This window comes from Juglans regia, chromosome 4 (genome assembly GCF_001411555.2).
Source record: "Juglans regia cultivar Chandler chromosome 4, Walnut 2.0, whole genome shotgun sequence".
Classification (NCBI taxonomy): Eukaryota; Viridiplantae; Streptophyta; class Magnoliopsida; order Fagales; family Juglandaceae; genus Juglans; species Juglans regia.
In genome coordinates, this window is record NC_049904.1 from 23,573,088 (window position 1) to 23,586,925 (window position 13,838).

The following is a 13,838-nucleotide window of genomic DNA, read 5'->3' on the forward strand; positions in this document are numbered from 1 at the left end:
AGAGGTGGAATGCTGAAGTCTTTGGGCATATTAATAATAAAAAAATGTCTCTTATGGAGGATTTAAAGGCTTCGGAGGAAAGGGAGGTGAGTGCTCCTCTTTCCAAAGAAGACTCTTGTAAGAAACTAGTTACCACTTCGAAGTTGGAGAAGGTGTTACAAATGGAGGAAATTTCGTGGAGACAAAGGTCAAGAGCCCTTTGGTTGAAGGAAGGGGACCGTTGTACAAAATTTTTCCGTCGGCTGGCTAATTCTCAATGTAGGAATAATGCTATCGAGGTGCTTCAGGTTGAGGGACAGGTATATTCTGATCATGATGCTATTAAGAACCATATTGTTACTTACTATGAAGATTTACTTGCTGAAAAATTCCTGTGGAGGCCCAAATTGGATGGTATGCCTTTTGAGAATCTTGATCAAGCTAGCTCTGTGTGGTTTGAGAGACCTTTTGAAGTAGAGGAGGTTCTTCGGGTGCTTTGTGGGATGGCCAAGGACAAAGCACTGGGGCCGATGGGTTTTCAATGGCCTTCTATCATGAGTGTTGGGATGTGGTGGGGGAGGATATTATGCAGGTTTTCCAGCAGCTATACACTTTTGGTAAATTTGAAAAAAGCTCTAATGCGTCCTTCATTGCTCTCATCCCTAAGAAAGTTGGGGCAGTGGAGGTGAAAGATTTTCGGCCTATTAGTCTCATTAATGGGGTGTTGATTGCCAATGAATGCCTGGATTGTAGACTCAAGGAGGGTACACCCGGTCTATTGTGTAAACAAGACATGGAGAAAGCATATGACCACGTAAATTGGGACTTTTTGTGCTATCTACTCGTGAGATGTGACTTTGGGGAGAGATGAATTTCATGGATTCAACATTGTATAACTACAGTTCGCTGCTCGGTTTTGGTGAATGGAGCATCGGAAGGATTTTTTTACAACTTCAGGGAATTAAGACAAGGGGATCCCCTCTCCCCTTTGTTGTTTGTCATTGTTATGGATGCATTGAGTCGCATGTTGAGTGCAGCTGTTAATAGAGCTTTTATTGCTGGATTTTCGGTGGGAGGGATTACCATATCTCACTTATTATTTGCTGATGACACGCTGCTGTTTTGTGAACTGGACAGTGTTCATATGCAGTACCTGAGAGCTGTATTGCTTTGTTTTGAAGTGGTCTCAGGTCTGAACGTAAATTTCTCAAAGTCTGAAATGGTTCCTGTGGGTGGTGTGAACAATATTCAAGGCTTGGCAACTATCTTGGGTTGTAAGATTGCTTCATTGCCTTTGCACTATCTCGGTCTTCCCTTTGGGGGCAGAGTTCAAGACAAAATCTATTTGGGATGGAATGTTAGAAAAAATTGAAAGAAGATTGGCCGGGTGGAAATAGTTATATTTGTCCACGGGTGGTAGATGGACTCTCATTAAGAGCACCTTATCTAATCTCCCTACTTATTTTCTATCCTTATTCCCGATACCCGCAAGTGTGGCTTCTCGTATTAAGAAAAATTTCAGTAATTTTCTTTAGGGAGGAATGGGGGATGAAACTCAATTTCATCTTGTGGGTTGGAATAAAGTTTGCTCTCCAATAAGATGTGGAGGGCTGGGGGTGCGTACTGTAAGGGTTTTCAACAAAACACTTTTGGGGAAATCGTTGCTGAGGTATCGTAGTGAAGGAGAGGGCTTATGGAGAAAAGTGATAGAGTCTAAGTATGGGAGCATTCGGGGGGGTTGGTGCTCTAACGAAGTTAGGGGGGGCACATGGAGTGGGATTGTGGAAAAACATAAGAGCTGGATGAGACAGATTTTCTAAATTTTTCAGATTTGCAATTGGAAGCAGCAACAATGTTTACTTTTGGCACGATGTGTGTGCAGAGACATGGCTCTTAAGCAGGTGTTTCTTATGCTTTACCAAATTGCTTGTGGCTGATTTATCGGTACACTTTAATAGTGTTGTCCATTGGAATGTGAGATTTTTGAGAGTGGCTCAAGATTGGGATCTGGACATGTTTACTGGTTTTTTTTATTAGTTATATGCTATGTCAATTGGCAATGAGATGAGGGATAGGCTGTTGTGGAATCCAATTGGAAATAAAAAATTCTTGGTGCGCTCTTTTTATTCGGCTCTCTTGGGATTTCTAACGATCATAGCTACCCTTGGAAGGCTATTTGGAACTGCAAGGTACCCCCAAAGTTGCTTTCTTCGTTTGGACGGCATCTATTGGGTGGATTCTCACCTCGGATAATATGAGAACGTAGTCTCATTATATGAGATTGGTACTATGTGTAAGAGTGATGGAAAATCAATTGATCATTTCTTATTACACTGTGAAGTGGCCTGGTGTTTATAGAATGAGGTCTTAAACAGGATAGGGGTGGCATGGGTCATGCCTGGAAGAATTAGGGATATTATGTGCTACTAGAAAGGTATCAGTGGAAATGCCCAAATCGCTACTGTGTGGAGAATGATCCCTCACTGCATTATGTGGTGCTTGTGGTTGGAGTGAAACAAGAGGTGCTTTGAAGATATGGAGCATTATGTGGATGAACTGAAACGATTTTTCTACAATACACTTATTTCTTGGGCTTCGGCCATTATTTGTAACATGGACAACCTTCATGATTTGCTTGTAACTCTTACTAGTACTTAGTTGTAATCAGGCATGTTCTTTGTATACCACTAGTGTACTCCGGCAATGCCTCTTATATCAATAAAATTTACTCTTACCTATATAAAAAAAATTAAAATCACATATTAATGAAAAAAGTCTAATAGGTATTATGTAGTCAAATATTAATATTAATATTACATTTTCTCAACAAAAAAGAAGACATAAGACTAAACATTTAAAACTTTGAAAAATAATTTTATTTGTATTATACGGGTTGGTTGCGAATTTTGTAGATTGATCCATTTATTAATCGTGTCTTATCAGGTCAACCTATTTTAACCTCAACCTGCCAAACCCGCATATTTTGTGTTAGTTTCACAGGTGTCATGTATTGCCACTCCTAACTAGTATACAACCTGGAAGTAGCCAAAACAGCTTTATTCCTAAACAGGGACAACTGGAAGTAGCTAAAACCTGCATTAACCAACTGATATACAACCTGGAAGTAGCAAAGCAAGCCGATAATATGAATTTACTTTTGCTTTTGAGCTTTATGAGCTTAGATATGGTGCTCTAAGGCATTTTACTTGTACGCCTTGGTATATAGGGCAGTTTTGAACTTTTTAGAGACAACTGGTTTTTGGGATTTGAAGTGTTGACGGACCACGGTATTAACTCAGGCTTTATTCTTACAGGTACATGATTCTGATTCGATCAGCTCAGAAGAAATTACTCCGGCGATCACCATGGAAGAAATTTGCATTGAAGCTGGGTATGAGGGGCTTTCAATCCAATTCACTGCCTCAAGAAGATTTCACGGCCATTATTGTTTATACTTGAATTTGCTGGAAGACTGTAAGTAGCCACTAGCACGCCAGGCTCATCAAATAAAACCCCTATTGTTGTAAGAAACTTATTCATATTCTCTTCATTATTATTGAAAAGAAAAATATTTAGTTCACTTACTCTATAGTTCGACAATGGTAATAGCTTGTACTGTACTGAGACAAAGTAGAACTGATCAGTATTATACTAATGCAGCATTGAAACAGAAAGTCAGAATATGCAGAGTTTTTATTTTAAATTCATTGTACTGATAGACAAAATTAGAGGCGGATTAATGTTGTTGTGCTTACTCTTGTCCCTGGAACTAATACTCCACGTATTGTTACTGATTATTCTCATATCCCAGAAAGCTGGTGATATTTTGTGAATGTATTGGGAATACATTTTGGGGTACCAATCAGGTTGCATCATCCCCTATCCTCCTCAGTTGCAAACTGTATGGAATTGTCGTGAACTCAAACCCTGACCCTTGGTGGTTGGGTATGCTTTTCGGTTCACATATCTGATTCTACAATCTCGACTTGGCAGACTTTGTTTCGAACACACACTCACCCTTGGCTGGATCCTCTTCATTTTTAGCCTCAACAGTAAAGAGGACCCAGGAAAAACAAAAGGTCACCGAAAGAAATTGTCAGCTCTCTTATTTTTTAAGCAGCAGCCCATATACATTTGTTAAAAGCCTAATAATATAATCCTAGGAGTTGGCTCAAGTGGTAAAGGTCTTGGACTCGCTTAAGTGTTAAAGGCCTAGATTTGGGAGTATGTTCCCCTAGGTCTAAGGATTTTTTCTTTGAATAATTATCCAATGTGCACTTGTGAAAAATTCCTTTCCGAGTACCTGTGCATTTCCGAAATTAGTTGGGATGATGTTCTTGAACACTAGGACCCAGTACCAATAAAAACTTACATAGGCTTGCACAAATAATTGCATTTGCACAATATCCATATCCGAAATTTTTATAGTCATCAAAAAATCGGTAGTGATAAGCTTACTACCCATCTACTACTTGTAGTGTTTTTATTTTTTTATCATTTTATTTTAAGTATTTTTTTAACAACCTTAATCATTGAGAAAAAATTAAAAAAATATATAAATTTACTAATTATTACTTCCTTAACGATTAAGTAAAATAAAAAATTATAAAAAAAATCAAATATAAAAAAAGTAGTAAATGAGTAGTAAGAAGGTAGTAACCCTATCATTTTCCATATTCATAACTACCATCTCTCTAATTTCATTTCTCAAGTCAAAGTTGCTAAAGGCAACATAAAATAATCTAGAATAATAATATATACAAATTCAAAATGAACACTCTGCATAGGGTTTTTATAAAATAGTGAACTCTATCGTTAAAAAAGAAAAAAAAAAGGTGTGAAATATACACTTTTTCTTAGTGCGACTTTTTTTTATATAAAAAACTGGTACAAAACTCCTGCATTTGAAGCTTGTCTTGGCATTTCTCAGTAATCTAATCCATTTTAGCAGCACAAGCTAGCTCGCCAGTTATCCCGACACCAACTACTGCAACACTCCCAAAGACCCCAACCACTACTACTCTTCTAATTCACTGATCATTCTCTTCACCACTACTACTGATCTTCTGGCCGTGCCACTTGCATCATATTATCCTTAACTCATGAAACATGCCAACTTAATTCATTCTTCAGTTCTTCTGATCTCCAAAGCGAGATCGTTGGCGATTCACTCGGTTCATTTGCCACCGAGTCAGTGACTCTGAACTCGATCCAAGGAGCTAGCTAGCTAGCTAGGCAAGTACTACTCGAAATTCAAGTTGATATCCAAGGGAATGTATTTATCTCATTAATTCCCTCATCATTCGCACCATTAAATTATTTTTCTAAGCTTACAAATGCATGTAAACCTAGATGTGGTAGGTTTACAAAGAGAATTTACGAAAATAAAATTTATATACGAATGTCGGTTTATTAGATATTCTTTATGATAAAACGAGTTTCACAATAAAATGTATTATGATAAATTGTAAAGAGATTTCATAAAAGTATATTCGTAAACTGACGTAGTTTAATGTGGTACATTAAATTATAAAAATACATTGATTATAAAGTAGATCTATCGTATTATATGAAACTATGTTAATTTGAATGTATATTAGATATTTTTGTTTTGTCTGTATATTCAAAATATTATGCATGTATTTTCAGAAACAGCTATATATGCCCTGTAAAGTTACACATAACTATATACAAATCACCCAGTGGAAAATTTCTGAAAAATAAATAGTGAAGACTGAAACTAGAGTCTAGATTGGTAAAAATCAACATATCATGTAAGCTTGTGGCAGTAAAATGGAAGAAAATGAACTAACACGCTGTAAGGTGGTGACCTATATACCATAGTTAGGAAAAGAAAAAATCATTTTCCAAGTACAAAGTTTGAGGAGTCCGAAGTTCAACCATTTGATGCCACGTAAGAAGATGATAAATAGAAGTTTTTATAAAGAAAAATGGAGCCACCAAATTTTTATGCACATATTTTGTACCCATTTTTTTTTATTATTTTTTTACGTAATAGTTAAAGAAATATTTTTTAATAAGTTTGTAAATATTTTTTAAATATTTAAAATGATTTAAAAATTATTTAAAGAAAAAAAATATACCGTTCAATATCTATTCGACACCGAATCTTCGGTAAAAGTAGTACCACTCTTTTATAAAACAAACACTAGTTAAATGTGAAGTAATCAATATTTGTTGGTAATCATATTTAAAAATTCAATATGAACTTAATTCAGTAAACACAGTTCGGGGGAATTCAGGCTAAAATCAGTCTTATCTTAGCTTTGAAAATCTTAGGGAATCCACGTAAGTGGTTCTTGTAACGTGTCAGATGGATTTTCTACTTGCGTGGATTATGGTATCTATCGTGTAATACAAGTGGCAATTGTTTATTGGACAAGAAGTAATCAACGGGGCTAAGTGATACGGAGGGTGCCAAGTGGACAAAGAGAACTAAAATCCCAAAGTGTGACAACCAATGGGAATACAGATATGAAAAATTCTATTCTTAAGCCTCATACACCACACATCAATCTTTTTATGATTTCTTTAATTTTATTCTTTTACTAAATGTGTGGTATATGGATTATGAGTAGAATAATTTAATTATTTTAAGAATAATAAAATCAAAAAAAATTTTAAAAAAATTTTAAAAAAATAAAAAAATTTTGATGTGTGGTGTATGGGCTTATGAATAGCGATGCATATTGATCTTTGAAGATAAGGACCCCTAGCTTCCTCCCCACCCAACTCGTATTTATAAAACCCATCAAGCTCCAACACAAATACCCATCACTACCTCTCTCCCATTATTGTTTCTTACACTATTCTTTACAATTTACATCAATGGCTGCTTCAGCAATGGCTCTCTCTTCTCCATCATTTGCCGGCAAGGCGGTCAAGCTTGCTCCATCCACCCCCGAGCTCGGTGTTGGACGGGTCACCATGAGGAAAGCTACCTCCAAATCCGTTTCCTCTGGAAGTCCATGGTATGGTCCTGACCGTGTCAAGTATTTGGGTCCCTTTTCTGGTGAGCCTCCATCTTACCTTACTGGAGAATTTCCCGGCGATTATGGTTGGGACACTGCTGGGTTATCAGCTGACCCAGAAACCTTTGCCAAGAACAGGGAACTTGAAGTCATCCATTCTAGGTGGGCCATGCTTGGAGCACTTGGATGCGTCTTCCCCGAGCTCTTGGCCCGTAATGGAGTCAAGTTCGGAGAGGCCGTGTGGTTTAAGGCTGGAGCCCAAATCTTCAGCGAGGGTGGCCTTGACTACTTGGGCAACCCAAGCTTGGTCCATGCACAAAGCATTTTGGCCATCTGGGCCACACAAGTCATCTTGATGGGTGCTGTTGAGGGTTACCGTATTGCTGGGGGACCCTTGGGTGAAGTGACTGATCCAATTTACCCAGGTGGAAGCTTTGATCCCTTGGGCCTTGCTGATGATCCAGAGGCTTTTGCTGAGCTTAAGGTGAAGGAGCTCAAGAATGGAAGATTGGCCATGTTCTCCATGTTCGGATTCTTTGTGCAAGCCATTGTTACCGGAAAGGGACCCTTGGAAAACCTCGCCGACCACCTTGCCGACCCAGTGAACAACAATGCCTGGGCCTATGCAACCAACTTCGTCCCCGGAAAGTGAGCAACAAATTAATGTTGTGACCCCATGAAATTATTTTCCTCCAATTTGAGTGTGAATTTGAGATCACTGATGTAAATTGGTATGAAAAAGAGCACTAAATGTGAAATATTACTTGTACTACTAATATGATGAACGCCATTATTATTCTATCTCCAAGCTCATCTGTTTCATTCAATATTTCCTTTAATTGAAATTTTCTTTGTCTAGCGGAGCCTATCATCATCATCATCATAGCATAAGCTACCTCGTTCATGATCCCGTCTTTATTATTATTATTATAGTGTACGAAAATGGTTAATTATATTTATATTTTATTTATAATCCGAGATCGGAAGTTATTTAAACGTGGCTTTATTTGATTTGTAATTGTATTCAAATGGTATTAATTAGAAAATGTCCATATTATTTATTTATTAATTTTCTAAAAGAACAAAAGTTTTTGAGTGGCAATTCAAAAGTTTTCTAGTTAATTCATATCACAAATGGTTATTAAAACAAAACAAGAATCACGTTGTATTGGACCAAATCCAAGGTGCCCATAACATACTGAGTGACCAAAAGTTTCTATCAAGATATAGAATAAAAAGGATGGGCTATAGATAGAGTACGTACTAACAAAGGCAATTAATTGTTGCAAATCTTTAAAATTTCATAATTTTTAATATAATAATTAATATGATCTTTCAAATTATTATAATTATTTTAATTAAGTAAAAAATAATGATAAAAAGGAAAAACAAATTTACATATATTACAGAAAATTGAAATCTGGTCGACATAAACTCCAATACTCCCATGTGTTGTTAATTTGATTCAGATTTGCCGCATTTTCCCTATGTAATTCATTTTAAGAATTACCTCTTGTTCGTATCCACCTGACTTAACGGAAAACTTGTGACAGTACGTAAACTACCACGCAAAAAATCATTTTTTCTAATAATTTAAAGATATCTATATGTGGAAGCTAAGAAAGATATCTTGGCCTTCCAATCATGGTGGGTAGATTAAGATATAATACATTCAAAAACTTAAAGGAGAGGGTCTAATCCAAAATCATTAGCTAGAATAACTCCTTTCTATCGCAAGCAGGGAAGGAGATTTTGCTAAAGACTGTTGCTCATGCAATACGTACATTTGCTATGAGTGTTTTCAAATTACTACGAAGGCTGTGCAAGGAGATATCATCCTGTTGGGGTGTATTTAGAGACTGGTTTTGGAGCTAAAAATCTAGTAATAGTGTTTGCTTGATGTGCGCTCGACATGCGCTTGAGCGAAATTCTCTCAACTTGTGCTTGGCAGTTGGCTCGAGAGAAACTCAACCCGTGAGTTCATTTGACGTGCGCTTGACAGTGGGCTCAAGCGAATCTCAACCTGAGAGTTCGCTCGAGTTCCGCACGACAGTGAGTTTGAGCGAGACACAAACCCTATTGTTCGCTCGATCTCCGCTCGACACCCCGCTCCAGCCAATATTGATTTCGTTGTTTGCTCGAGGCGCGCTCAACACGTCGCTAAAGCAAAGAACGTAGATTTTGCCAATTAGGATTTCTAGTACCGTTTGCAATATTTGTCATATTTGAATTTTGTTGGACGACTTTTTTAGCCTATTTTAAGAGAGAACAATTATCTAGTGAGTGCATATTGTGTAAAAGGGGAAAAAGCCCTAGAGAGTGTGAGTTGAGATTGAGTGATTGTAATCTCCTCTGGTGAATAAGATTTCTGCAGCTCTGTGGACGTATGCAATTTGCCAAACTGCGTATATTGTGCGTCGTGTGCTTGATTGTGATTGCTTTTACTTTATTTGTCATCATTGGTATGTATGTTTTGCACAATAATTCATAACAACTAGTATCGAAGTCAAGGTTGGATCTGAAGGAGAATAATGACTGGAAATAAAGTGAACGCACTTGGGATTGAGAAGTTTGACGACACGGATTTTGGGTACTGGAAGATGCAAATTGAGGACTATCTCTATGGGAAGAGGCTCCACCTTCCACTGTTGGGAAAAAAGCCGGAGAGCGTGGATGATGCTGAGCGGACCTTGTTAGATCAACAGGTTCTAGGGCTTGTTCAGTTGACTTTGTCCAGAACAATGGCACACAATGTCAGTAAGGAAAGAACCATGGTGGATCTATAGCGACTTTGTCAGGTATGTATAAAAAGCCGTTGGCAAACAATAAGGTGCACTTAATGAAGAAATTGTTCAATCTAAAGATGTCGAAATGTATGTTTGTAGCCTAACACTTGAATGAATTCAATACGATCACAAATCAACTGTCTTACGTAGAGATTGAGTTTGATGATGAGATCAAAGCGTTGATTCTGTTGGCATCGTTGCCAAGTAGTTGGGAGGCCATGACGATGGTTGTGAGTAGTTCAGCCGGAAAGAGGAAACTTAACTACGACGACATACGTGACATGATATTTACTGAAGAGGTATGTAGGAGAGACTCGGGTTAGTCTTCGGGTTCAGGATCTGCCCCGAATGTTGACAATAGGGGGCAGAGGACATGACATGTCAAGTTCCAAGAGCAGAGGGAAGAGCAAGATGAGATCAGGGTAGCAGACCGCGTGCTAGAGTTGTGGCAAGCCGGGCCACATTAAGAAAAAATGTAGGAATCATGAAAGTGTTAAGGATGATGCGGTGAATGTAGTGACAGATGAAATTTATGATGCATTACTTCTTGCAGTGCACGGTTCGATTGATGATTGGGTGTTAGATTCAGGGGTTTTGTTCCATAGCACCTCACATCGAGAAATCATGCATAATTATGTTGCTGGTGATTTTGAGAAGATGTATGCGGTTGATGGAGAGGCATTGGATGTAGTGGGAGTGAGACTTCCAAACAGGGGTGTGTGGACTTTACAACAAGTCAGACAAGTTCCAGATCAGAAGAAAAATCTAACCTCTATGAGACAGCTTGATGATATCGGTTTTGATGTAGCGTTCTTTGGAGGAGTTTAGAAGATCACTAAGGGTGTGGTGGTCTTAGAGCATGGTAAAAGATATAAATTTTTGTATTTAACATTAGGATCCAGTGATATGCAGGGAAATACAAAAGTGAAAAAAGGCAGGCTCAATCGAGGGAAACATGTGAGAAAGCCAAAGGGAGTCAGCTTTGTCGTTCCTCATGAATGCCTGAGAAAGTTGGCTAAGGTTACCAAGATTGATTCAAGATCGGATACTCCTAGTGCAATGAGAGTTGTGACTTCAGTGTGTCTTCTGGCTTGAAGACGGGAGCTGTGAGCTGCAGAGATGATAGGGCTTGGATGGAAATAGTGGTTGGCATGTAGAGACCCAGTCTCCAAGTGGTAGATTGTTGGGGCGTATGTGGAGACTGGTTTTGGAGCTGAAAATCAAGAAACAAAGGGTTTTCTTGATGTGTGCTCGACGTGCGCTCGAGCAAAATTCACTCAACTTGCGCTTGACAGTGGGCTCGAGCGAAGCTCAACCCGTGAGTTCACTTGACAATAGGTTCAAGCGAATCTCAACCCGAGAGTTCACTCGAGTCCCGCAAGATAGTGAGTTCGAGCGAGACACAAACCCTAGTGTTCGCTAGATCCCTGCTCAAGCCAATGTTGATTTGGCTGTTCGCTCAAGGCGTTCTCGACATGCCGCTTGAGCGAAGAATGCAGATTTTTTCAATTAGGGCTTTCAACATCGTTTGTTATATATTTGTTATATTTGACTTGTTTTGGACGACTTTTTCAACCTATTTTGAGAACTAAGGGTGCTACCCGCATGGTGCGGGGCGGGGGCACCCCCTCCCCACCCCCCGCCCCGCCCCCCGCTCAACCCATTGTCTAAATTTTTTTTTTTTGTCTAAAAATATTTTTAGACTCAAATTATAATATAATTTAAAGTATAAATTGAAATTTATACATTAAAAAAAATACAAACTCTTTAGAGTTATATTTTGGATTGTCTTGGCCTCCTAGGCCAACCATTATATAGGAGGCCAAGGTAATACAATAGTGATAGTTAAGCAATGTAAGATTATATTTATATAAATTACTTATATAAATATTAAAAATGTAGGACTATATTTATATAAATTACTTATATAAATATTAAAAATTAAAAATTTTTACATTAAAAATGGCAGGGGGCGAGGCCCCACTGGGGTCAATCTGTCCCCCGCCCCCGCATGGGCGGTGTGGGGTAACCAGCACACCCATGCGGGGGAAGAGAGATCGGGAGCGGGGTAGCGGCGGGCGGGCCCCCGCTGCCCACCCCTAGATAGAACAATTGTCTAATGAGTGTATATTGTGTGAGAGAAAAAAAAAAAGCCCTAGAGAGTGTGAATTGAGATTGAAGGATTGTAATCTCCTCTGATGAATAAGATTTTTGCAGCTCGGTTGACGTAGGCAATTTGTCGAACCAAAAATATTGTGTGTTGTGTGCTTGATTGTGATTGCTTTTACTTTATTTGACATTGTTAGTGTGTGTGTTTGTACAATAGTTCACAACACATTGCTCTTGGCAAGATTCTGGTAGGGACATAAGCATGATGATAAGAAAACTTAGCAGAGAAGCTAGTTTAAAATGTGAGAATAAAAAAGAATTGGAGGGCTGGGGATTCCGAGACCTTGAGTGTTTTAATAAGGCAATGCTGGAGGATTTTGAATCAGCCCGATTCACTGGTGGCAAAGAAAATGAGAGAGAATTATTTTAAAAATGTGGGACTGGTAGATGCCAAGTTGGGTTGTGGTCCTTCCCTCATATGAAGAAGTTTGTGGTCCTCTCTAGACTTAGTGAAAGAGGGGTTGTTATGGAGAGTGGGGGATGGAAGTAGAATTAAAATTTGGAAGGATAAGTGGTTGCAACCTCAAATTTCTCACTGTGTGCAATCTCCTATTAAAAACTTACCTAGTGAATCAAAGGTATAACAACTCATTGAATCTGAAACCGGGGTATGGAAAAAAGAACTGATTTTTGATACTTTTATTGAAACTGAAGCTGAAGTCATCTGTAGTATTCCTTTGAGTAGGTGGGGTGTAGTGGACAAAATGGTGTGGGAAAGATAAAATGATGGTAAGTTCTTATAGTGAAGAGTGCTTACCATCTAGAACATGAAAGAATGAAGAGGATGAAAGGGGAACCTTCAACAAGGAGTAATTAAGAAACTGGGTGGAGCCTGATATGGGGGCTAAATGTACAAAGTGTGGTGAAGCACTTTTTGTGGAAGGCAGGTCATGATTTACTCCCAACCAAGCAAAACCTGTTCAAGAAGTAGATCTATGATACTAATAAGTGCCTAATCTATGAGAAGGAGACTGAAACAACCATGCATGCACTTTGGAGCTGCCCTGCAGTCTCCTGTGTCTGGGCAGAGATTGATAGCCCTGTGCATAAGTGGAGTAGCTCAGAATCTGATGTTGTGGCCCTATGGAAAAAAAACTAAATTCACATTTGAAAGTGGAGGAAGTGGCGTTGTAACTTGTATTATGAGGAAGATCTGGCTAAGAAGGAACTCACTACTGTTTGAAAAAAAAATTTTGATAACCTGAGAAGTATCATAAAAGCTGCAAGTTATGGACTAAGTTAGTTCATCACTGCTTAGCATCATCAACATATGACACAGATGAATGGGAACACTGATAAAAGATTGGTCAAGTGGGAAAAACCAACTAAGTTGGCAGTGAAAGCAAATTGGGATGCTACTGTAGATGCTCATCACATGAAAAGGGTGGGTGTTGGAGTAGTTATTAGAGACTCAAAAGGTGAGATGTTAGCATGCCTTTGTTCAAAATTTGATCATAACAAGAACCCGATTGTTGCTGAAGCTCTGGCGTTAAGGAGAGATGCAATTTTATGTGCAGAACTGGGTCTCTCAGATGTGATGCTAGAGGGGGATTCCCAGTTGACATTTAATGCTACAAGTAGTGGGGAGGAGATATGGGCTGAGTATGAGAACATTATTGAAGATATAAAGAAAGTGATGCCTGAAAGGTCAAATTGGTGCATAAAATTTGTGTATAGAGAAGCAACCAATATAGCACACAAGCTAGCTAAGCTAGCACTTACTTTTTATGATGAAAAGGAGTGGATAGAGGAAGGTCCAGTAGAGATTACTAATGATATGCTAAAGGAAAAATATTGTAATGACTGAGTTGTATTGATTTCAATAAAGGAATTACCTTCTGACTTGAAAAAAAAAATAATATTATACACCACACTCTCATGCCACTTTCATCTCACTATGTATGATGTGACA

The 13,838-nt window shown here is 38.4% G+C and overlaps 3 protein-coding genes across 6 annotated transcripts in view; all 3 read left to right on the top strand.

The window, feature by feature from the left end:
* Positions 1–3,682, top strand: part of LOC108990247 (carboxyl-terminal-processing peptidase 1, chloroplastic) — a 30,942-nt gene extending 27,260 nt beyond the window's left edge. For all 4 annotated transcript variants that reach the window (XM_018964145.2, XM_018964143.2, XM_035689057.1 and 1 more), the window contains one exon: positions 3,294–3,682. The gene's annotated coding sequence lies outside the window, so the exon portion shown is untranslated. The remainder of the gene's footprint in view (positions 1–3,293) is intronic.
* Positions 3,683–6,709: 3,027 nt separating this feature from the next.
* Positions 6,710–7,798, top strand: LOC108990271 (chlorophyll a-b binding protein of LHCII type 1-like). Its single transcript, XM_018964185.2, has one exon. The coding sequence runs from the start codon at positions 6,829–6,831 to the stop codon at positions 7,621–7,623; it is 795 nt and encodes a 264-aa protein (XP_018819730.1). The 5' UTR covers positions 6,710–6,828; the 3' UTR covers positions 7,624–7,798.
* A 5,407-nt stretch (positions 7,799–13,205) lies between these two features.
* Positions 13,206–13,733, top strand: LOC108990213. The gene has a single exon (XM_018964100.1). It carries the CDS (start codon positions 13,206–13,208, stop codon positions 13,731–13,733), a length of 528 nt encoding a protein of 175 aa, XP_018819645.1.
* The last annotated feature ends 105 nt before the right edge of the window (positions 13,734–13,838 follow it).

What these genes read in the sequence shown, in the direction of transcription:
- LOC108990271 (XM_018964185.2), top strand. Translation starts at nt 6,829, where the DNA reads ATGGCTGCTTCAGCAATGGCTCTCTCTTCTCCATCATTTGCCGGCAAG.
- LOC108990213 (XM_018964100.1), top strand. Translation starts at nt 13,206, where the DNA reads ATGAATGGGAACACTGATAAAAGATTGGTCAAGTGGGAAAAACCAACT.